The sequence below is a fragment of the Dermacentor albipictus genome, chromosome 2 (genome assembly GCF_038994185.2).
Source record: "Dermacentor albipictus isolate Rhodes 1998 colony chromosome 2, USDA_Dalb.pri_finalv2, whole genome shotgun sequence".
NCBI lineage: Eukaryota > Metazoa > Arthropoda > Arachnida > Ixodida > Ixodidae > Dermacentor > Dermacentor albipictus.
The window spans coordinates 5,037,047-5,059,877 of record NC_091822.1 but is presented as its reverse complement, the minus strand read 5'-3'; the positions used below and the strand labels follow the sequence as shown (position 1 = coordinate 5,059,877).

General features: G+C 52.0%; 1 protein-coding gene across 2 annotated transcripts in view; it reads right to left on the bottom strand.

Moving 5' to 3' along the window:
• LOC139055859 (probable ATP-dependent DNA helicase HFM1) overlaps nucleotides 1-22,831 on the bottom strand; it is a 531,554-nt gene that overhangs the window by 52,672 nt on the left and 456,051 nt on the right. Inside the window, exons 25-26 of one of the 2 annotated variants that reach the window (XM_070533424.1) lie at nucleotides 14,005-14,096; nucleotides 13,421-13,520 (exon numbers count right to left, since the gene is read on the bottom strand). In XM_070533424.1, coding sequence (XP_070389525.1) covers nucleotides 13,421-13,520; nucleotides 14,005-14,096 — 192 coding nt within the window. The remainder of the gene's footprint in view (nucleotides 1-13,420; nucleotides 13,521-14,004; nucleotides 14,097-22,831) is intronic. The other variant, XM_070533425.1, reaches the window with a different exon arrangement.

The following is a 22,831-nucleotide window of genomic DNA, read 5'->3' as shown; positions in this document are numbered from 1 at the left end:
CGCTGCGCGCCTTACTCGAGAGCGCCGCTGAGGCGCACCGCAACGGTTCGCGGTGGCAGCAACCAGTGGCATCGCAGTGACCGGACGCCGGGCCTAACATTTCGTTTAGACACTGCGCGAGATCTCTTTATACGTAAGTACATTTCAATGAAAACGTTTTCGTCCCTGTAATATACAAATTTCCATTGTATTTAAACATTCTGGTTGATGCGATTATTTTACGAGACTTCGCCAGATTCGTATAACTCAGATTCCACTGCACATTGTTACATAATAAGAGAAATGGTTGTCATCAAACGAATGAGCTACATTCGTAGTTTTGAGAAGCAAATAAACTCTCCGGGAATTCGCGAAATGAACAAAGAAATCAACAAGAAAAAAATAATGACAGGCAAAAGCTTGCCATCACCTAAAAGGAGCACGAAACTTTCATTTGTATATAGCTTCGGCTGATTTCAGGTGAAAGCAGCAATTATTTGTAGAGATTTGATCGACTGAGTGACCGAATGGTATCCCCAGTGGAATTTCGCTCCTTGTAATCTTTCCTTCCCCTTTTCCGTTTCCCCAGTGTAGGGTAGCCAACCGGGCTCAGTCCTGGTTAAGCTCCCTGCCTTTCATTTCTCTCTAAACAATATATCTGCCCGCCCACACACACACACACACACACACACACACACACACACACACACACACACACAAACAAACAAACAATATATATATATATATATATATATATATATATATATATATATATATATTGTAATGAAGAAGAAGAGCACAAGGACAAGGCCAGCCGGATCGCCAGTGTTTAGCGCGAGCGTGAGCCGTTCGGGCAACCAGCTGTTCCTGCTCTGCGTGACCTTCCTTCTCGATTACGAATAGACGCTACCAACTAAACTGTTTAAACACTCCATTACAATTGGTGGAAGGTGCGTGGTATTCAAGAACATCTACACCCTGGAACTCCGGTATCGGACTCTGCCTCCCGTCATGCCTGCCTCTCCCCAGCCGACGTCGCCGCCACCCTCCGTGGCCTGCTCTGGCGCTGTCCCGCAACGCCATCCAGCGGTTTTCAGCGGTGCGGATGAGCAGGACGTCAATGACTGGTTGTCTACATACGAACGGGTAAGCTTGCACAATAGATGGGACGATACCACCAAGTTAAATGCCGTCATCTTCTACCTTGCGGGAGTGGCTAACCTGTGGTTTAAAAATCACGAAGCCGACTTTCAGTCCTGGTCCGCGTTCAAGGCCAGTTTCGCTGAAGTTTTCGGTCGCCCCGCCGTCCACAAGTTGCGCGCCGAGCAGCGGTTATGAGAGCGAGCGCAACAACCCGGTGAAACATTCACCTGTTACATCGAAGAAGTTCTCGACCTGTGCAAACGTGTGGATGCTTCTATGTCCGAAAATGAGAAATTGAAGCACATTTTCAAGGGCATCGCCGATGACATTTTTCAAATGTTGATCGCCAAGAGTCCGCGCACCGTAGTAGAGCTCATAAACTTGTGCCAAAGCTACGACGAGTTGAGAAGACAGCGCGATTTGACCAGGCGCCCCTCCGTGGCTGACGAGGCCCTCTCTTCCATGACCGTCCTCCCTGATCGCTCCCCCCTGCTTACACAAATCCAAGCTTTCGTGCGGGAGGAAATTGCACGTCAGCTCTCTCTAATGCCCTTTGCTGAGCTACCTCAACAGCAGCCGCTGCCGTCACAGCCTCCTACACAGCTCGCCCCCACGCTCCGGCGGGTTATTGAAGAGCAAGTTGCTGAGGCCCTACCAATGCAGCATCAGCTGTACCCTGGCGCCGCGCCACTTACTTACGCATCCGTCGCCGCGCAGCCTCCTCGTCAACCATTCGTTGCGCTACATCGACGGCCGCTATCACCCGTTCGTCATCCGTTCATCGACCTGCTCCTGCGTTTGCTAATCCTTGGCGCACACAAGACGACAGGCCCATATGTTATGCCTATTCCCAGCCATTTTGCACGACTCTGCCGCCACCGCATGCTGCACTCTGATGGGTTGGTGCAGTCGCCTCCCTACGCCGACGTACAACCTTTTCATGACACTTATCTTAGTCGGCAGTCGAACAGGCCACCAGCCGAGCGGCCGGTCCTTACACGTCGTTCGCCTTCCCCGCGTCGCCGCTCGTTATCCCTCATGCATCGGCGCCCTTCACCCACGCAAGAGGAAAACTAAGCGCCGCAGTTCAGGAGGCAAGAACTGCGACGCCATCGATCTCTACAAGTCCTCCATTGTCGCCTTCGAACGTTGTCGACCTTACTGTGGACGGCCTCCCCACCATTGCGCTAATTGATACTGGAGCAGCCGTGTCTGTGCTAAACGAACGCCTCTCTCGCGCCTTACGAAAAGTTACGACGCCACTTTCTGGGTTTTCTCTTCGCACAGCAAGCGCCCAGCCAGTGCAGCCTACAGCAGCATGCACAGCTAGAGTTGTTATTCAGGGCGTTCTCTATATTGTGGAGTTTGTGGTTCTTCAGTCCTGCTCTCACGACGTGATACTTGGGTGGGACTTTCTTTCATGAAATAATGCCGTCATCAATTGTGCACGTGCTGAAGTCGAATTATCGCCGCTGTGTGACGTGCCCCTCGTCGGCGCCACATCTCTTCCCGCTAAGCTAGTCCTTCGGGAAGACATCGCCATACCGCCGTACTCGTCTGCCGTTGTTCCCGTCTTCTGTGGCGCTGTCTCTGAAGGCACTGTCCTCTTCACTCCTTCGGAACTCTTCATAACCCGCAAAGATGTTCCCCTCCCTTTCGCCACGCTTGACATTTCAGCCGGTCTCAGCGCCATCGCTGTCTGCAATCCGCTTCCTACAGCCCTGACGGCTCTTTGCGGTGAAGCACTTGGCCATGTTCAGCCTCTTGATGACATGTTTATAGCCGACGTACCGGATGCTTCGTATACAGAGCTCACTGACTTCTGTGCGCTTTCCACTTCTGCTCCGCCATCACCTGACTTATTCACACCTTTCATTGCCGATGACCTCACTTCCGAGCAGCGCTCCCAGCTTCTTCACCTGCTTGCCCAGTTCCGTTCTTTTGATGTCGCTCAGCCTACTCTGGGTCGCACGTCAACCGTCAGCCACCACATCGACACTGGCTCCAACGCGCCATTGCGGCAGCGCCCGTACCGCGTATCCGCCAAGGAACGTCAGGTGATCAGTGAGCACGTGGACGACATGCTTCAGCGTGGCGTCATTCGACCTTCCAATAGCCCGTGGGCATCACCGGTGGTTCTCGTCACAAAAAAAGATGGTTCTATTCGGTTCTGCGTCGATTATCGCCGTCTTAGTAAGATAACGGGAAAAGACGTCTACCCTCTACCAGGCAATGACGACGCTCTGGACAGCTTGCAAGGCGCTCAATTCTTCTCTTCATTTGATTTACACTCGGGCTACTGGCAGGTCCCGATGTCAGCAGTTGATCGCCCTAAAACTGCATTCCTTACGCCTGATGGTTTATACGAATTTATTGTGATGCCATTTGGCCTATGCAATACGCCTGCTACGTTTGAACGAATGATGGACAATATCTTGCGCGGTCTCAAATGGAGCACGTGTTTGTGCTACCTCGACGACATCGTTGTGTTCGCCCTTTATTTCTGCACGCATCTTCTTCGCCTTAGGCAAGTGTTGACGCGCTTGACCAACGCAGGACTGCAACTGAACCTGAAAAAGTGCCAGTTCACCGTGCGCAATCTCATGATTCTAGGTCACGTCGTATCACAAGACGGCATTTGCCCCGACCCATCAAAACTTCGCGCTGTGACAGAGTTTCCGAAACCTAAGACACTCAAAGAACTCCGTGCCTTCATCGGCCTCTGTTCTTACTTCAGACACTTTGTTCGCAATTTTGCCTCAATTATATTGACACGCGTACTTATCTTTATCAGGCGACCAGGTTTCGCCGGCTAACAAATGTTATCGTACAGCGCGGGACGCGCCTGCATGCATCCGAAGTTTCTGGAAAGTTATCGATGCTTCTACTCGGTTGTCTTTTATCGCCGAACCTTGTGCTATCAGATTTCATCGCGTGACGCGAATGGCGTAGAACTTCGTGGAAGGCACGCGGGTCCCAACGATTAGACTGGAACACTCGACGACTGCTGTATAAAAGCCGACGCGCTTGACCCGCTGATCAGATTTTCGACGATCGCCGACCGTGTTCGCCGCTATCGTTGTGCTATATGTGTAGCCTCTTTTGTGGGCACAGGTTCGCCCAATAAAAGTTAGATTTGTGTTTCACAGTATTGCTACTGTGTTCTTTAACGTCACGACCAGGTGACAATATCACCTTTGACACAACTCTTAAGTGGCGCCAACGACCTAGCCTCCTGGTTTCCTGCTTGTGACACCGCGTTCGTGACCTTACGCGACCTCCTGACGTCTCCGCCTATACTGCGACACTACGACCCCGCCACCCCAACTGAAGTGCATACCGATGCCAGTGGTATTGGCCTTGGCACTGTCCTTGCGCAGCGCAAGCCTGGCTACTCCGAGTACGTCGTTGTTTACGCCAGTCGTGCGCTGACCAAAGCGGAACGCAATTGCAGCGTCACAGGAAAAGAATGCTTGGCCATCGTTTGGGCACTCGGGAAGTTTCGCCCTTATTTATGCGGCAGGCCTTTCCATGTCGTTACTGACCATCACGCCCTTTGTTGGTTATCCTCTTTAAAAGGGCCGTCTGGACGCCTTGCCTGCTGGGCTCTGCGCATTCAAGAATACGATATACACGTCATCTACCGCTCAGGTCGCAAGCACACTGACGCCGACGCTCTCTCCCGCTCTCCGCTGCCAGCCGACACGGCCTCCCTCTCCACCATTGAGGCGGTATCCTCGGTCGACATCGACACCTTCGTATCAGAACAGCACAAGGATCCTTGGGTGGCCTCTCTTTTGGATCTCCTTTTTGGCTCGCCTGTATCTCCCATCTCCCGCTCCCTGCGTCGCCAGGCTGCCCACTTTGTTGTCCAGGATAACCTCTTGTATCGACGCAACTACCAGCCCGATGGTCGCAAGTGGCTCTTGGTTATCCCTAAGACTTTGCGTTCCGACATGTGCGCCTCTTTCCATACTGACCCACAATGTGCACACGCAGGCATTTCGAAGACGTATGACCGCCTGCGGCAACGTTACTACTGGCGAGGAATGTTTACTTTTGTGCAAAAGTTTGTCCGCTCGTGCCCGCAATGCCAACGCCGCAAATCTCCGCCTCATCCAGCCTACGGCTTATTACAGCCGCGTCCGTGCCCTGCTCGTGCCTTCGACCGTGTGGGAATTGACCTGTACGGGCCGCTACCGCTAACACCCGCTGGCAAACGATGTATTATTGTCGCAGTTGATCACCTGACACGCTATGCTGAAACCGCTGCTCTACGTGCAGCGACCGCCAGTGACGTTGCATCCTTTCTGCTCCATCGTTTCATTCTTCGTCATGGCCCACCTCGGGAGCTGCTGAGTGATAGAGGCCGTGTGTTCCTGTCGCAGGTGGTTGAAACTCTGCTTGCTCAGTGCCGCATAGTTCACCGGACCACCACGGCGTACCATCCTCAAACTAACGGGCTTACGGAGCGTTTCAATCGCACCCTAGGTGATATGCTCGCCATGTACGTTTCATCGGAGCATACAAACTGGGACATAATCCTCCCATTTGTCACGTACGCATATAATACGGATACACAAAGTACTACAGGATTTTCTCCATACTTTCTTCTCTACGGTCGCGATCCTTCCCATACCATCAATACGGTTTTGCCTTATACACCAGACGCGTCAGAGTGTGCTCCCGTTTCAGCCGTCCCCCGATACGCCGAGGAATGCCGTCAATTAGCCCGATAGTTCACCTCCGCCGATCAACAATGACAAAAAGCCAATCGTGATGGCGACGCTACGAATCCGAACTTCGCTCCCGGCACACTTGTCTTGCTGTCCGTGCCTGCTACCACGCCTGGACTTTCGACAAAACTTCTCTCGCAGTATGATGGATCATACCGCATCGTCGAACGCACCTCTCCGGTCAACTATTTCATAGAGCCGCTTTCACCGACATCCGACAAGCGCCGCCGTCGACGGGATGTTGTTCACGTTCACCGCCTGAAACAATTCTATGACCCGCTCGTCTCCACGTCGTAAGTCGCCAGGATGGCTCCGCTTTTGCACCGGTGTTAATTGTAATGAAGAAGAGCACAAGGACAAGGCCAGCCAGATCGTCTGTTCCGTGCCTGCAGTCGAACCAGTGGGCCAGCCGGATCGCCAGTGATTAGCGCGAGCGTGAGCCGTTCGGGCAACCATGCAGCTGTTCCTGCTCTGCGTGACCTTCCTTCTCGATTACGAATATACGCTACCAACTGAACTGTTCAAACACTCCATTACAATTATATATATATATATATATATAAATATATATATATATATATATTGTGACGCAGCAGTTCTCACGACGTTTATTCCGCGTCAAGGATTGGGTGACCGACCACGCCCACAGCACGGATCACACTCGAGAGCCAGCCCCACAAGCGATGATGAAAAAGAACCCCATATGAACCCCACATCACGATGATCATGTACAGATGACAAAGAATAGCTTATAAATTCCCACACTAATGTCCCCTCACGCGAGAGCGGCCATCCTGGCCGCAATTCAAAGGGGCGGTAAACGTCTCGCGAAAGGCTTCATACGGGAAACGTGGACAATCTCAGTGGCGCGGCAGCGGCGGTCATTTGGAACAATAACTGGTTCCACGCGATAGTTAACCGGAGAAGTCTGCTCCAAGACTTTGTAGGGTCCGATAAAACCGAAGCTGAAACTTGTCACACAAGCCAGGAGTATGAACTGGTGTCCGGAGTAGCACTTCCTCGCCAAGGCGGAAGCACACGACGCGATGAGAGGCGTGGTAATGCTGCTTGCGGTCCTGTTGCCGTGCTTCGGTATTGATGCGGGGGAGCTGGCGACAACGCAGAATGCGGGACACATATTCTTCACAGGAGGATGGACATTGATAGACAGTTGGCGCGAAAAAAAGAGACGTCAAGAGAGGAAGAGGGCGAATGACCATAGACAAGGTAGAATGGTGAGTAATCGGTCGTGCGTTGAACGGCGGTATTATACACGCAAACGTCACAAATGGCAAAAGTGCGTTCCAGTTTCTGTGATCCGGGTCGATGTACATGGCTAGCATGTCTGACAGCGTGCGATGAAATCACTCTGTGAGGCCGTTGGTTTGTGGATGGTAACTGGAGGTAGTCTTCTGGGTGGTTCCGGAGGCTCTGAGTACTTCGTCTAGTAGTTGTGAGAGGAATGCTTTTCCACGGTCGCTCAGGAGGACGCGAGGAGCACCGTGACGCAGTATTAAGGATTGAAGTATGAATGCAGCAACTTTAGAGGCTGAGGCAGAACTCACACAAGTTGTTTCGGCGTAGCGTGTCAAGGGATCAACGGCTGTTACAATCCATCGTTTACCGGTGAGAGTCACAGGAAGAGGACCATGCAAATCAACGCCAACGACCTCAAATGGTTGCGACGGACAAGGAACCGGTTGCAGTTGTCCGCTTGGAGCTGATGTAGGGAGCTTTCGACGCTGACATAGGGCGCAGGAAGCGACATACCTCGTTACACTGGCGGACAATCCAGGCCAGTAGAAGCGACCTTTGATGCGGTCATAGGTTTTCTGGAAACCAAGGTGACCAGCAGTCATGTCGTCATGAGAAGCCTGCAGGACATGAGCACGTATAGAGCGTGGCAGGACAGGAACCCAGCGTTGACCGTCAGGGTGATAGACATGACGGAATAGGACGCGGTTGTCAATCTTAAATTGCGTCAGCTGCCGACGAAGGCGGGCGTTGGGCGGGCGCGAAGCTCCTTGAAGGTGGTCTATGATGGGCCGACAGTAAGAGTCGGCAAGTTGATGAAATGGGAAGGATTTGTTGTCGTGTGGAGGCATCTCATCGACAGTGGCCAACAAGAAAGCATGTGAGGAGGGATCGTGCGAAAGCCTGTCACGGATTGTAGTTGGAGGTCCATTGCAGGGTGTCATAGGAAGTGGACAGCGAGATAGCGCGTCTGCATCTTGGTGTTTTTTTCCGCACTTGCAGGTAATAGTAAAGTCGTATTCTTGCAGACGAAGAATCCACCGACCAAGTCATCCAGACAAGTTCTTCAGCGTTGAAAGCCAGCATAATGCATGATGGTCTGTAACGATCGTAATGTGGCGGCCGTGACGATAAGGTCGAAACATCTGCACAGACCAAATGATAGCTAGGCATTCCTGCTCCGTGATGGTTTAATTCTTTTCGGCCTTTGTCAGAACGCGACTTGCATATGAGACGACCGTCTCACCTAAAGTGTCGTCTCGCTGTAGTAGAATGCCATCAATTCCGTGACCACTAGCATTCGTATGCAGGAGGGTAGGACCAGTTTCATCAAAATGGCGTAGTACTGGTTCAGATGTGAGAGCCCGCTTCAGATGGGCGAACGCAGATTCACATTCGGGAGACCACACAAAGGGAGCATTAGAACCCAGTAATTTGTGCAGAGGTGACGCTATTGAGGCGAAGCCTCGTATGAATCGGCGAAAATAGGAAGCGAGGCCTAGGAAACTACGCCAATCTTTGGTCTTTTCGGGACGAGGGAAGGGCTGAACTGCTGAAACCTTGTCAGGATCAGGACGAATGCCATCTTTGCTCACAATGTGACCTGGTACTTTGATCGTCTTGCTCGCAAAATGGCATTTCTTGCTGTTTAGCTGAAGTCCAGCGTTGGCAAGGCACGTGAGAACTTCATCCAGACGTTGCAGGTGCTGAGAGAAGGTTGACGAGAAAACAACAACATCGTCCAGATAGCACAGGCAAGTCTTCCACTTCAGGCCACGAAGAACGGTGTCAATCATGCGTTCGAACGTTGCGGGCGCATTGCAGAGGCCGAATGGCATGACATTAAGCTCGTTGAGCCCATCTGCAGTTGGAAACGCTGTTTTCTCCTTATCGTCCTCATGCATAGGTATCTGCCAATAGCCGGAACGCAGATCGATGCTCGACAAGTACTCGGCACCCTGCAGGGAATCCAAGGCATCGTCTATTCGCGGCATAGGGCATACATCCTTGCGTGTGATCTTGTTGTGTGCTCGGTAGTCGACACAAAATCGGACAGAGCCGTCTTTTTTTCCGAACCAAAACAACGGGGGAAGACCAAGGGCTAGCAGAGGGGCGTATTATGTTTCGTTGGAGCATGTCGGTGACGTTATCGTCAATGACTTTCCTCTCGGCTAGCGATACGCGATACGGTCTACGGCGCACGATGGATGTGGCATCTGTCTCTATCCGATGCGTCATTATTGCAGGTCTTCCCAACGAAGCTGAATGCGCATCAAAGGAAGCTTCATGTTTTTGGAGCAGAGCAAGCAATTGTTTTGACTGCGAAGGTGTCAGATCGGAACTGATGGCAGCTGCAAGAGCTGAAGGAGATGCGGCCCCTCCAGTACAAGGAACTTCAGAGGAAGCTGGCTCAAACGAAACAACAGATATAGACTCCGATTCAGTGGCGCAAGCCAATGTAGTGCCTTTAGGGATGAGAATCTTTTCAGTTGTCGGGATGGCGTAGAGAAGTACAGAGCCATGATCAAACCTAACGAGCCCTGATGCAAAGGCTATCCCTCTTGCGAGACAGCGCGCAGCTGGTAATACGAGAACGTCACCGCAGTCAATGACGTCAGACGTGATGGTAACAATGCTTTGATGGCGAGGAGGTAGCACGGTATCTTCTGCAGCAAACAAGTGAAGGGGTGCAAGTGAAGGTCGTGTCGGTCATATGGAGAACGCGTTGCCCACAGCAGATGGAGGCGGAGGCCGTAGAAAGAAAACCCCATCCCAATATGAGCTGCTGGGCACACGAACTTAGCACTGCAAATTGTACGTAGTGCAGAAGTCCGTCGATGGAAATACCAGCAGTGCACATGGCGATAGGTCGAATGGGGGCCCCTTGAGCAGCGAGTAGCGTAGGTCCATCATAGGGGGTCGTAACTTTCCAAAGTCGCGAACACAATTCACGGTGAATGACTGAAACGCTAGCACCAGTTTCTATTAAAGCTTCTACTGGTACACCTACTACATCCAATATCACATTGCACGGACGCGATGGAGGATTTCTTTCCTGTCGTTCAATGCAGCTTTTCCTCCAAAAGCTGCATAATTCAGTTTTCCGGACGACGCTCGGCGAATTGAGAAGCCGGTCTCAGTGGGGACGTAGAGCGGCGAAGGGGTGACGGCGAGCGGCGTCTCGCAGGACGGTACGTCTGAGCGGTCTCGGATGCTACAGTAGGCGATGGAGAGCGTCCGCGCGGTGGACCATAAAAACGGCGTAGGTCATGGCAGATCCCTAGACGTTGGAAAGTAGCTCCGGGCGAAAAGTCATCCCGTTCGTATACGTCATATCCGCGACGCTCGTCTTGCTGGCGCTTGCGGCAAAAACGTGCTATGTGGCCACGATAGCCGCAGTAGTAGTAGATGGGACGGCGAGGACGCCACTGCGGATAGCTGGTTTGGGTAGGTGCGCTGGTAGTAATGGAAGCGATGTGGGCCGGTGTTGGTTTTGGAGGCATCGGTGGAATGATGGCTGGAGTAGCTGCGGCTACTAGTGCGTACGTTGATGGGGCCCTAGGGGTTAGAGAGTCCGTGTACGCTGCACCAGCCATGGACACCCATTCTTCCATGATGACGTCTCGCAGATTGGTATCGGAGGCATGAGAAGGCGTGGGCCCTGCGGCTAAGCCAAGGTACTGGAGCTCTTCTCGAATTATTGCGCGTATCATTGCTCGTAACGTAGGGTCGTCGGCGGTAGTGTTTGCAGTGGTGTCTGGTTGCAGCCGTACTGATTCGAGTTCGTCAAGGCTCTGGCAAGTAGCAACGATATCAGCGAGGGTAGCGGGGTTCTTGATGGCTAAAGCATTGAAAGCAATAGCCCCGATGCCTTTGAGGATGTGGCGAACCCTGTCTGATTCGGTCATGGCCGTGTTCACGCGTCGACAAAGAGCAAGTACATCCTCGATGTACGACGTATAAGATTCACCGGATTGTTGCTTGCGAGTGTCTAGCGTCTTTTTTACGAGGGCGGAGCGAACAGCCGGTGTGCAGAAATTTGGCGGAGCTGCTGTTTGAAAGCGCCCCAGTTCGTGAAATCAACCTCATGGTTGAAAAACCAAGTCTTCGCTACTCCTGTCAGATAAAAGGCGACGTGACGTAGCTTGGACGCATCGTCCCAACGGTTAGCTGAACTCACACGGTCATGGTCGTCCAGCCAATCCTTGACGTTTTCACCGCGAAGTCCAGCGAACAGATGCGGATCGCGCTGGTGCCCACTGACAACCCAATACGGAGAGGCTGGGGTAGCCGAGGCCGAGATGGTGGAAGTAGAAGTGCCTGTTGGCTCGTCCTGCGACATGCTTGCGGACAGCTGACACAATCGGCGACCCGATCGAAGCTCCAGGAGGCTGAGCGGGGAGTCAGAGGACGGAGGATCGAAGAGCATACTCCACCACTTGTGACGCAGCAGTGCTCACGACGTTTATTCCGCGTCAAGGATTGGGCGACCGACCACGCCCACAGCACGGATCACATTCGAGAACCAGCCCCACAAGCGATGATGAAGAAGAACCCCATATGAACCTCACATGATGATGATCATGTACAGATGACAACGAATAGCTTATAAATTCCCACAATATATATATATATATATATATATATATATATATATATATATATATATATATATATATATATATATATATATATATATATATATATATACTCTGTATAAAAATACGCCTTGTATACGGATTCACCATAAGCGTACGTCTGAACACACATTCATGGTGCCGCAGCTAATTTCAGGCTAACGCTGTAGAAAGATGCGACTAAGCGAATGGTGCCGGCAAATTTATGGAGAGGAGCCCAGAACTTCTGTATTCTCATTGTTTGAATAATTATAGGAGAATAATTAAACAACAGCACAATTCGTTAATTCAGAGAAGACAAAAATCCCACAAGGAAATTGTTGAGCGTGCAAGGAACGGTTTCAATTAGTAGCATTTCAATGCGCACCCAATACGCTCTCCTCACAAAGGAATCCCGGGAGAACATTTCCGCGCGATCGCCGCGATCGCAGTGAACGAACCGCGTTGTCGAGCAACTGCGCCATCGTGGAGAAAGTGACAGGGCGGCGACGAGCTGGGTTCCGTGCTTGCGCGAACCTGCTCCCGTCGATAGCGCGTGAAAGCCAACGTCCACGTGACCTTCCTTGCGTGGTTTGAGAGCACCGCGATTGCGGTGGGCTCGCGGTTGCAATACCTCGCTGGCTTGGAGAGTCGAAAAAATGTAATCACACACAATAGGCACAAGTTGGAGTACTGCTGGATGGGACTAGAGCACTCTGCAATTTTCTGATTGGAAGTTGGTCTCAAAAATTCGTCTTCACTAATTGCGCAACTTGACGGAATGCAGAAATATAGCGTCATTTTTCCATAATGTGGCCAACAACGTGCTTTTAATCGCGTAACGCACATAACGCACATAACGTTCGTTGTAACTCTGGCAGGCCCGTATAAATCATACGATAGCAAGAAGCACTTGACAAGAAAGGGAACAATGCGCGTTTATACACGCAAAAAAGGCGCAAATAATATACCTACAACTTCTATATACTACGCACACAAATGTTAAATTATATAAAGTTACCTGTGGCCTAAGTGGAGAGTTTCGGGTATTAATCAGGGACACAACATCGTTCGCCATGCCACGCGGATGGTGCGAGAATGGTGTCTGGCTAAGCTGGACGCGCCTCAAGAATGATCGAGTCAGCATCGCATTTCGACAGCTGTTGGCAGTCGTCCCCAAGTATGCTGTCTTTTGGCGAAAATAGCTCTAGTACGCGTGTTCGAAATAACGCTTGTTTCGCACGACCCTAATCCCTTCGAATATTCCGTGGTGTTACTACCAAAACGCCCACGATCAGTAAATGATAAGAGAGAGTAACCTGCCAATCTCAATTGCGGAAGAGAACAAAGTGCGACATTCACTCACGCTATATCAACCATATTTTGCCATCCTAAATGCCGATGAACGATGTGCGCATGCGTGCTCAGTAAGCTTTACGATTGAGGTTTTCACCGATGTCCCCACAGTCATTTTACGTGGTCCTGAGACGATGCTGTCGGGCAATGCAAGGAAAGTCTCCAAGTACTTTTTCTGTGTTTGATTCATTAGCGATTAGACTATTCCTCGGTCTGTGCTTTGAGTGGGTGGAAAATTGGAGTGTCGTCTATGCTGCAGGATGGACTGCAACGTTTTGCAAGTTTGTTAAAGGCAACCAACAGCAGGCGAGACATGCGACGCCTGAAGGGACTCACCAGTGCTGGCGACGCGGGACGGACGGCTGACGGTCGGCTTTGGCGGGGCGTTGCTGGCCATCTGCACGGTGTGGTCGAAAGTGCGCACAGCATCACGTGCCTCGACGAACAAAGAAGACATTCTTAACGCTCAAAGAGAGACGACTACAACGACTCTGGCCGCCATTAACCCGCGCACTACAATTCGTACGATCCACGCACAGGTAGAAAGGGAGTTGACCGAGGGGCCCGATTCTTATAAATCCTATTATTTATTCATCAATGAGTAAGTACTAGTAATTTCCCCTGTCTTCTCCTTTGTGCCTTTGCTCGCTTCTCATGACACGCAAAGGTATACCGGTTTAGAGATCTGCGGCGCCCATTGGACGAAAAGTTATCTTGGACGCGTTGAAATAGCGCGTTGGCCGCTGTGTGCACATAGACAGACCCATCTGATTTTCGACTCGCTCTCGCTTGCACGACACTTCGAACAACGTTCACCGGGCAAATCGCATCTCTATGCGCATGCGCCAGCGTCAGGGGACAGCTCGGAAGGATCGAATGCGGCGTCCTGAATAAAAGTGACGAAAAATGGTGCCACTCACAGAGTCCTCGGCCTTCCCCATCCAGGGAGAGCGCAGCGTGATCTTGTCACTGGCGTAGCGAGGGGTGAAGTTGCGCCTCACATCCACGCCCACTGTACAGAAGAAGAGCACGCACTGTAACGTACACCTGCGTCAGCCGCAGTGCTGCAGGTATCGTGCTTGTTTTCATCTAATCTCCAGGGCCAGCATACAGAAAAGCTTATTTCGATAAAATTATTCGTAAGCGAAAATTTCAGCAAATCATGACGATTAGCGAAGGCGGCCGCGAAGAAGCTTTACGAACAAAAAAACGCACGCAGCACAGCTGGGCTCCATCGGAGCTCGTGCAGCACGCACACGAGTGCGGCGAAGTCACGCGCTCGCACTGCGGTCGGCCGAGCCCAGCGTAGCTTCCGCTTCTCGAGCAGCGCCGTGGATGCGAGGAGGCGCAGTTAGCGCAGCTATCGAGGCTGCAACGTGCCGTGACATCTGGTGGACACTACAACGCCACTGCAATGCAGTGCTTGTACGTATCGACGCTACGCGCGCATCTCGCATCGCGTCCCTGTCCCTATACAGGAGCGTGACAAGTGGCACGATGCGATGCTGATGATCATGGTTTATTCGCATCACCTCTGAAACGGGGCTGCGACGAACGGTCGTCCAGCCTGCTTGCCTGAATCAGATATGCTATACGTGTCTTTTTCTTCATTCTAGCATTTTATAACAACTCCTTAGTCTTCCTTTTTCTTCCTCAAAACTTGTATTTCTACCTCGCACAGCTAGCTAGGAAACTGCAACATGGTGTTACAACTGGCCCAATAATATGCAACCGCGACGCAAAGTGTACACGTATCGACGGCGCACATCTCGCATCGCGGGACTCCTCGTGCGCTATAGGACGCGAGTACGTTTGCGCAGTAGCTAGCAGGTGCTGGCGTGGCTTAGTGGCCTCGATTCCGATGTGTTAGTGCCAAAGCACTACCAGCCCATGGATTTCGCCCCTGTCTGTTTGAAGCCTCTTCACACGGCTCCGCCCCCATTCTTCTCGGTTGATAAAACCCTTCGTCTCCGCTTTCACTCCTCCTCGTTTCTCTTTCCCGCCCCCGACCGCTCCAGCGTAGCAGACGACCTTTCGCAGAGTGAATGCACGCATAGCGAGGCGGCGCGCTTTAAGCGTTGGCTCCGAGTAACTTCGTGTGCAGCATAGAATTTCTATATGGATCGTTATAGAAATTAAGTGACGGCAGCTTTTTTTCCCCTGTTTTAATAATTCCTTTTTTAAGTATCTGAACAAGCCCTAACGCTGTGCCATGATGACTCCGAATGTACCGCGTGCGCTACAATTAGGAACGCAACATTTGTCAAACACGTGTCGTAAGATCTTGTTGCGGATGGCCGTAAATAATACATTTACGATCGAATGCCAACATACTGGCCTCCAGTAAACCCTCTGTGCCGAATCCGCGCCGTCGTTGCGATGTAAATTCGCGGCGCGAATCAGCTATGACGTATAAAGGCTGGCAGAGAGCACAAGCGATCGCTGCTCTGAAGGTTCGAAAGAGTATAACACGCTACAGTGCCGCCAACGTGCGTGCTTGCCAATCTTCAAAGCACGCGCAAAGGTTCGCAGGTGGGCGCTGGCGCTATTATGTTTCTCGGTCCTCAAAGTCGGCAGAAATACGCGCGGCCGATCATCGAGTGGGGATTCTGCGTATATAGAAAATGAAATCAGTTTTTTAGTACTCGTTCGCGAAGCGGGAGTGCGGTAACAGCGCTTCGTTCGGGCTAAAACAAGTGCATTCAGGTTAGTGACTCACCACCAATAACATTTCATCGTGCTTGTCCGTTCACGAAGTGACGTATACTACCGAGCTGCACTAAGGCGCATGCATTCAGGACAGTTGCGCGCTCGCTCCAAAATAAGATTAGCGAGACTTGAGTCAGTGCCGCCTGGAGGAGGCGCTGCTTCAGTGGAGGGATAACCGCGCAAACAATTGCCGCGCCGAAATTGCGGTCAGTGCAGCCGCTCATATTGAGGCACCATTACGTTTGTCTCAGAGCGGCGCCTCCTGTATTTTTTCTGTGCCTGTTGCATCGCACCCATTTCCATTGGTGTCCCATCGTCGCTCTGTTGCTGCGATTGACCGCACGGCGGCACCGCGCTATTACCCCGCGGTGGCGGATGTGGCGCACTGCAGCTGTTGCCAACCCGCGCATTGTTTTTATTTATTTTTATGGTTATTGCTACTATTGTATCTTATTTTTTATAGCCTTCCGTGTTTACAAGACCTCGATATTACCACATGAGAGCATTGTGCGGAAAGAAGCGTTCAAAAAATCTGTCGCATTCTTTCGGAGCAACTGAAGTGCTCTGTTGATGGCGAGAGCCCGAGTTAAGAATAAATCGAATTCACAGGAATAAGTAGAAAGCAAATGAACAAGTTAATAATATTGTGGCAAGAGACTTGTGTGAAACAAACATGTATGAACCACTCAAACTCAACAAACATGGACGTGGATCAGTCCAACGTTATTAGACTAGCTTCAGTTTTAAAACTCGGCGCCGTTGCGCGGAACCGCCACCCACCCGCGCCTTCGTGGCGCTGCAGTCGCGCCCGGCTTCACTTCCTCACTAGCCGGCTACGCGGCCGGGCCGGACTAAGCACGCGGTGCAGCGTTGGTGTATTCAGCAGCAGACGATGCCGACGTGCTGTGTACCTGGCTGCGTAGGCCGCTATCGGAACGATGTCGACAGTTCGGCGCAGCACTTTTTCTGTGCTCCCAGCAATGCGACGCTTCGCTCGGCGTGAAACAGAGCTATTTCTCGTGCCGATCCGGAACTCTCTGCGAAATCAACGGCACGCGCTCGTGCCGCTGCTCCCGCGTTCGTCGTCGTCTTCCACAGCTGGCTGCGTGGCCGTTCATCTTTCCAGCGTTGAATTTCACATCTGTCGTCGTAACGGGGAGGCCGCGTTTACGGGGGTATGAGCTATTGCTTAAGGGAATATGAGCCACTCATTGTCTTACGTAATAGAAAGATTTAATTTTGAAGAATCACAAGCGGCAAATCGCAGGCGAAGGCTGCTAACCACGCCGTCGAGGAAACTGGAAACATCGAACGCAAGCGACAACTGCGGACCGCGGGCATACCGTCAGTGACGTCGTTCTCTCGCGCAGCCGATTGTGTGTGTAACGTCATAACTGAGAAATACTTTAATGAACCGACTGAAGACGAAGTGACTGCGAGCCAGGACGCGTCGCGTCGAAGCCCTGCAATTTGCTCAAATTAAGTGTGATTTTTGCGAAACCAGTGCCATCGCCCCGCGGCATCACGTTTATGAAGATATATGCTTCACATCAAGACCATTTTCGACCCTGTGAGTTTATTTTGTGCACTACCGCAAGGACTTTTATGCCCGAAGCGGGCGCTACGTCGGCTAACCCTAACGCTGTACCCGCCGACGATTTCGTTGCTTGGACGGACGCCGGGGCTCCCACCGGCACACAAACATCTACCCAAGCCTTGCCAACGGCACTACAATGAATTACGAAGTGATCGGCCGAGAAATCGACCCCTCGGAGGTTTCCGTCAGGAACGGGTGGTGCGACATCGCCCCACGAAGAGCGACCAAGCCTAAGTCTAACCTCAACATGGCTGCCAACGTGGCAGCCTCCGGCGCCAGAGCGAAAGCACCCAAGCCCATGTCGGCCCGTAAAGAAATCATCAAGGCAAGTACAATGCCCTTACTCCCGCAAAACGAGACCAAAATAGTAATTCGCATCCGTGGCGGACTGAACATCGCCAAAACCGGAAACGTGGGAATTGTGCAAGCCATTCAAGAAGCAGCCGGACTCGAACAGTGCCACGGGGACACGATTTGCCCCAACCTCAAACAGAACATCATGGTCGTGAGTTCCCCGCTACCCGAGAACGTCAATGGATATTTGAAAATTCAGAGCGTCACCATCGCCGGGCAGACGTACGAGGCCTTCTCCTACCAGACTGCACCGGACGACACGCGCAAGGGAGTCATTCGCAACATTCCGCTCCACCACACGCAAGAAACAATAACCAGGTCCATCGTCAACCCGAGAAACCCTCTCGGACTGGCGGCGAAGCGCATTAAGCAAACCGGGACGGTGATCGTAGTCTTCGAAGGACACAAAGTTCCCAACCACGTGATGTACGGATGTGCATGGGTAGAGTGCTCGCTCTACAGGAAGCAGATCGCCATATGTTAGGCTTGCGGCAAACTAGGGCACCGAGCAGACGTATGCCCCACACCGGAGAAGCAGACTTGCAGGGATTGCGGCATTCCAGACCCCGGAGAAGATCACGCTTGTGAAGAAGTCTCTTGCGCGCTGTGCGGCGAGAAACACCCCACGGCCAGCAAGTAATGCAAGAGCAGATACCAGGTCCCGTACGTGGTACGCAAACGAAGAATCGAGAACAAGCAGGCAGCCATTGCGTCCAAGAAACTTCGAGAAAAAGCGACGAGTCTCTTAAGGCAGAACGGCGCAGGTGCGGCGCAGCATCCAGACGGACATCGCGAGCCCAGAGGACGCTCCAGATCCAGAGGGAGCTCGGGATCCCGATCGGCCAGCAGAGGTCGCAGGAGCCGCTCCCGCACACCCGGGAGCCGGGGCCGCTCCACCTCGGGCGTGCGCTTCGCACCCGCGGCCGGAGCTGACAGCTGGGCCCAGCGAGTCAAGGCGACAACGGGATGCCAGGCCTCGGCAATGGCAGGGACGCTGCCCACTAACTCCGGGCCACTGAGGGACCAATCACAGGTGAGCTTGCAAGCGCGGCCAGAGAATAATGTTCACAAAGACATCTTAGAGAGAATCAAAGCACTCGAGCACGAAAATGCTCAACTCAGACGCACAATGGCAGAACTGGCTAACGAGAATAGATTGCTTAAAACGCAAATTAGCTCGCCAACTGCACAGACACAGGACATGCACATGGACACTTCACCCAGTCCGAATCCCTCCAGCGTAGCGGAATCAGAAACGACTAGTCAAAGCCCACCCGCGAGCACACCAGCCACCAAGAAACGCAAGGCCAAGACCACGGAATGCGACACGCCTGCCAAGGACATAAACGGTAAATTGGACAAGATCCTTAGTACCCTAGGTCAACTGCAATTCGATGTCGAGTCACTAAAGAAGGGGCACGACAGACTAGTAGAGGCGGTCGATGGCCTAACGAGCAGGGTAGAAGTGATGGAGAAGGGCTTCGGTGCCAGAATCGAGGGCCTCGAAAGGACCGTCTTTACTCACTCCACGGCACCGGTCAACTCCCCTGCCTCCCCCATGGTCAGAAGGAACACTGCAACAAGCGATATCGTGACACCCAAAATGGCGGTAAAGTCCGCAACCATAGTAGAAAGTAAAAATGTAGAAGGCAAATAAGCGAGAACCAGCCGAAAGGCACCAAGCGCAAACGAACAATCAAGGCAAGCTTCTAATCTGGCAATGGAATTGTCGTGGGTTCCGCAACAAGAAATCTGTCTTGCAACAGCACATCAGACACACTACAGACAAGCCGGACATCATACTCATTCAAGAGACCAACACCGACACACCAACACTTCCGGGATATGAAACAATTGCCGTTCCACCAACAAAAGCCTGCAGCGGCGTAGCGACGTTTGTCAGTAACAGGCTCGCGTGGGCCGAAATTGACAGAAGTAATCCGGACAGCAAATGCGAGCACTTGTTCATCGAAGTCTTTTCCAAAGGCAAGAAGGCTAAGAGCATACTAGCACTGAACATGTACAGCAGCCCGAACCACAGAACGCAAAGTTTCAGAAGACTGTTGAAGAAGGCCAGGGACAGAGCCGGGGACAACCCACTGATTATTGCCGGAGATTTTAACGCCCCAAACGTAGAATGGGGCTACGGCGTCACCAGCGCCAAAGGCAGAAATCTTACCACCGATGCGGAAGAGATGGGCCTCAACCTTATCACGTCCGCGCTCTACCCTACCAGGATGGGCAACTCGGTCTCGAGGGACACCACCCCAGACCTCACATTCGTTCTCAATACCGAGGGGGGCACCTGGCTTAATAGCGGCGACGACCTCGGCAGCGACCATTACATTGTGGAAACGTCAATAGCAATCGCCTTGAAACCACTACGAAAGTGGAGATACACGGATTGGGATGCGTTTAGACAGATAAGAAAGGAACGTACCGACAAGCACGCTACACTAGAACAGTGGACGCAAGAACTAAAGGAGGACGCCCGCAATGCGACCAAGGAAATAGAAACCGATGTCCAGACAATCAGGATGGACGCCAAGCTCGCTCACATGCTGGAAGCGAAAAGATCCATACTGCAGAGATGGCGTACCCAGAGACTCAATAGAAGACTTAGGAAAAAGATTGCATTACTGAACAAGGACATTGAGCACCACTGTGTAGTACTCTCTAGTCAACAATGGGACGAAGTATGTGCAAGGGCCGATGGCAGCATGACATATGGAAAAACTTGGAACCTACCCAAACACCTTCTTAACAAAGGTCAAACCAGGAGCTCCCAGACCAAGGCGGCTGACAAGATAGCGAAACGTGAACTCAAAAACTGCAACGAGCAGGAATTTATGGCAAGACTTGCCGAAAGATACATGCCACTCTCGAGCAGCCACGAAAACGAGGCCGAGGCATCCGGTTCCCCGTACAGGGGAGCTGACAACCCCGACCTCGATGAATCCTTCACCCTGGAAGAAATCAGGACCGTCCTTCAAAACTTGAATGGCGCATCGGCCCCAGGTCCGGACGGTGTTAGTAACAAAGCCCTTCGTAACTTGGACGAAGACTCCGTCCGGTTCCTAGCGGATCAAATCAATCAGGTCTGGGCTTCCGGCAGGGTCCCACCGGAATGGAAGAACGCCACCACGGTTCTCATTCCAAAGCCCAACAAGCCCTCAGGCGTCGAGAACCTCAGACCCACATCACTCACGTCGTGCGTGGGTAAGGCGGCGGAACACGCCATTCAGAACAGAAACTCCAGATTCCTCGAAACCAAGGGACTATTACCACACACCCTCATCAGATTTAGACCCGGTCTATCAACTCAAGACACCATGATTTTAATCAAGCACAAAATCATTGATGACCCCATTAGAAACGCCAAGGCCATTCTTGGGTTGGATCTAGAGAAAGCGTTCGACAACCTCTCTCACCAATACATTGTGGACACCATTTCTAAACTCAACCTCGGAGCTAGGTCCCACTCGTACGTCAAGTCATTCTTGGATAACAGGACGGCTACGCTCCGATTTGCCGACCTCTCCACGGAGACTCTCTCGCTGGGGAGCAGGGGCACTCCCCAAGGCTCGGTCATCTCCCCTATGCTTTTCAACCTTGCCATGGCGGGACTTGCTGAGAAACTAGGGCAGATCCACGAGCTCGATCATACCATATACGCAGATGACGTCACCATGTGGGTGTCCAAAGGAACCCCGGGCATGGTGCAGGACATCTTGCAAGAAGCAGTGAACGCCATAGAAGAATTTCTAATTCCCACAGGACTCAGATGCTCGCCTACCAAGTCGGAGCTGCTCGTACGCAGACCCACGCAGAAGGGCCGCAGGCCATACTCGTCAGACTTCGATTATAATCAAGAAATTACCGTACGAACCACTTCGGGACACGCCATACCGTGCGTCGACAAAATCAGAGTCCTGGGTATGATCGTAGAGACTAAAGACGTCAATGCCTCTACGGTTCAGAAGCTCATCACCAAAACTAACAACGCTATTGGGCTCATCAGAAGAATTGCCAATAGACACAGGGGCCTCAAGGAACATAATCTCATCAAGCTCATACACGCGTTCGTCACCTGTCACTTCGCATACGTTGCGGCAATGCTCAATTGGACACGATCTGAAAGAGACAGACTGAATGCCCAAATCAGAAAGGTCACCAAGCAAGCCCTCGGCATTGCAACCAGCACCAGCAACGAGAATCTGTGGCACCTGGGCATGCACAACACCCTGGAAGAAATTGCCGAAGCCCAGCAGCGCACCCAGTTTGCTAGGCTTTCGACGACGCCTCCGGGGCGCACGATCCTAGAGAAGCTAGGCTTTGCACAAGGAGACATAGAAAAAGACTTTGGGGACCTCCCACGGGACATCCGCGCCAAGATCATGGTCCGCCCTATACCCAGAAACGTACACCCCGAAAACAACAGGGGCAGATGACAAGCGAGAGGACAATTCCTTCTTAACCAAGCCTTGGCGAACCGTGAACGCTCAGCTTTTGTGGACGCGGCGGCATACACGGGAAACGAAGCTTTCGCAGTGGCGGTTGTGGACGGCCGTGGATCCACAAAATATGCAGCCACGGTAATTGCAAGGAAGCCTGAACAGGCCGAACAGGTTGCGATCGCTGTTGCGCTCACCGACGACAATCTTTCCCATATCTACAGCGACTCAATAGCCGCTATCAGAGCATTCCAAAAGGGCACGGTCTGCGCACAGGCTCTCAGGATTGTTTCAAAGAAAGAGATTAAGAACCACTTCATATACTGGTTCCCGGCACACTTAGGACCAAAGATCGGCGACGTCCCCAACCTTAACGAGGCGGCACACGAGGCTGCGCGCGCGCTTACAGACCGCGCGGCTTCACCCAACCACTCGGAGAATAAGGACGCGCCCACTACATACAATGAGATCACTAAACACTACTACCTACAACGCAGACAGTATAGCACGCCACACCGCACGCTCACTCGAGCTCAAGGGGTTACACTCAGAATGCTACAAACAGACACATACCCCACTCAAAACAGATTACACCATTACATGCCTGAGCTCTACGACAAGTCTCATTGCACC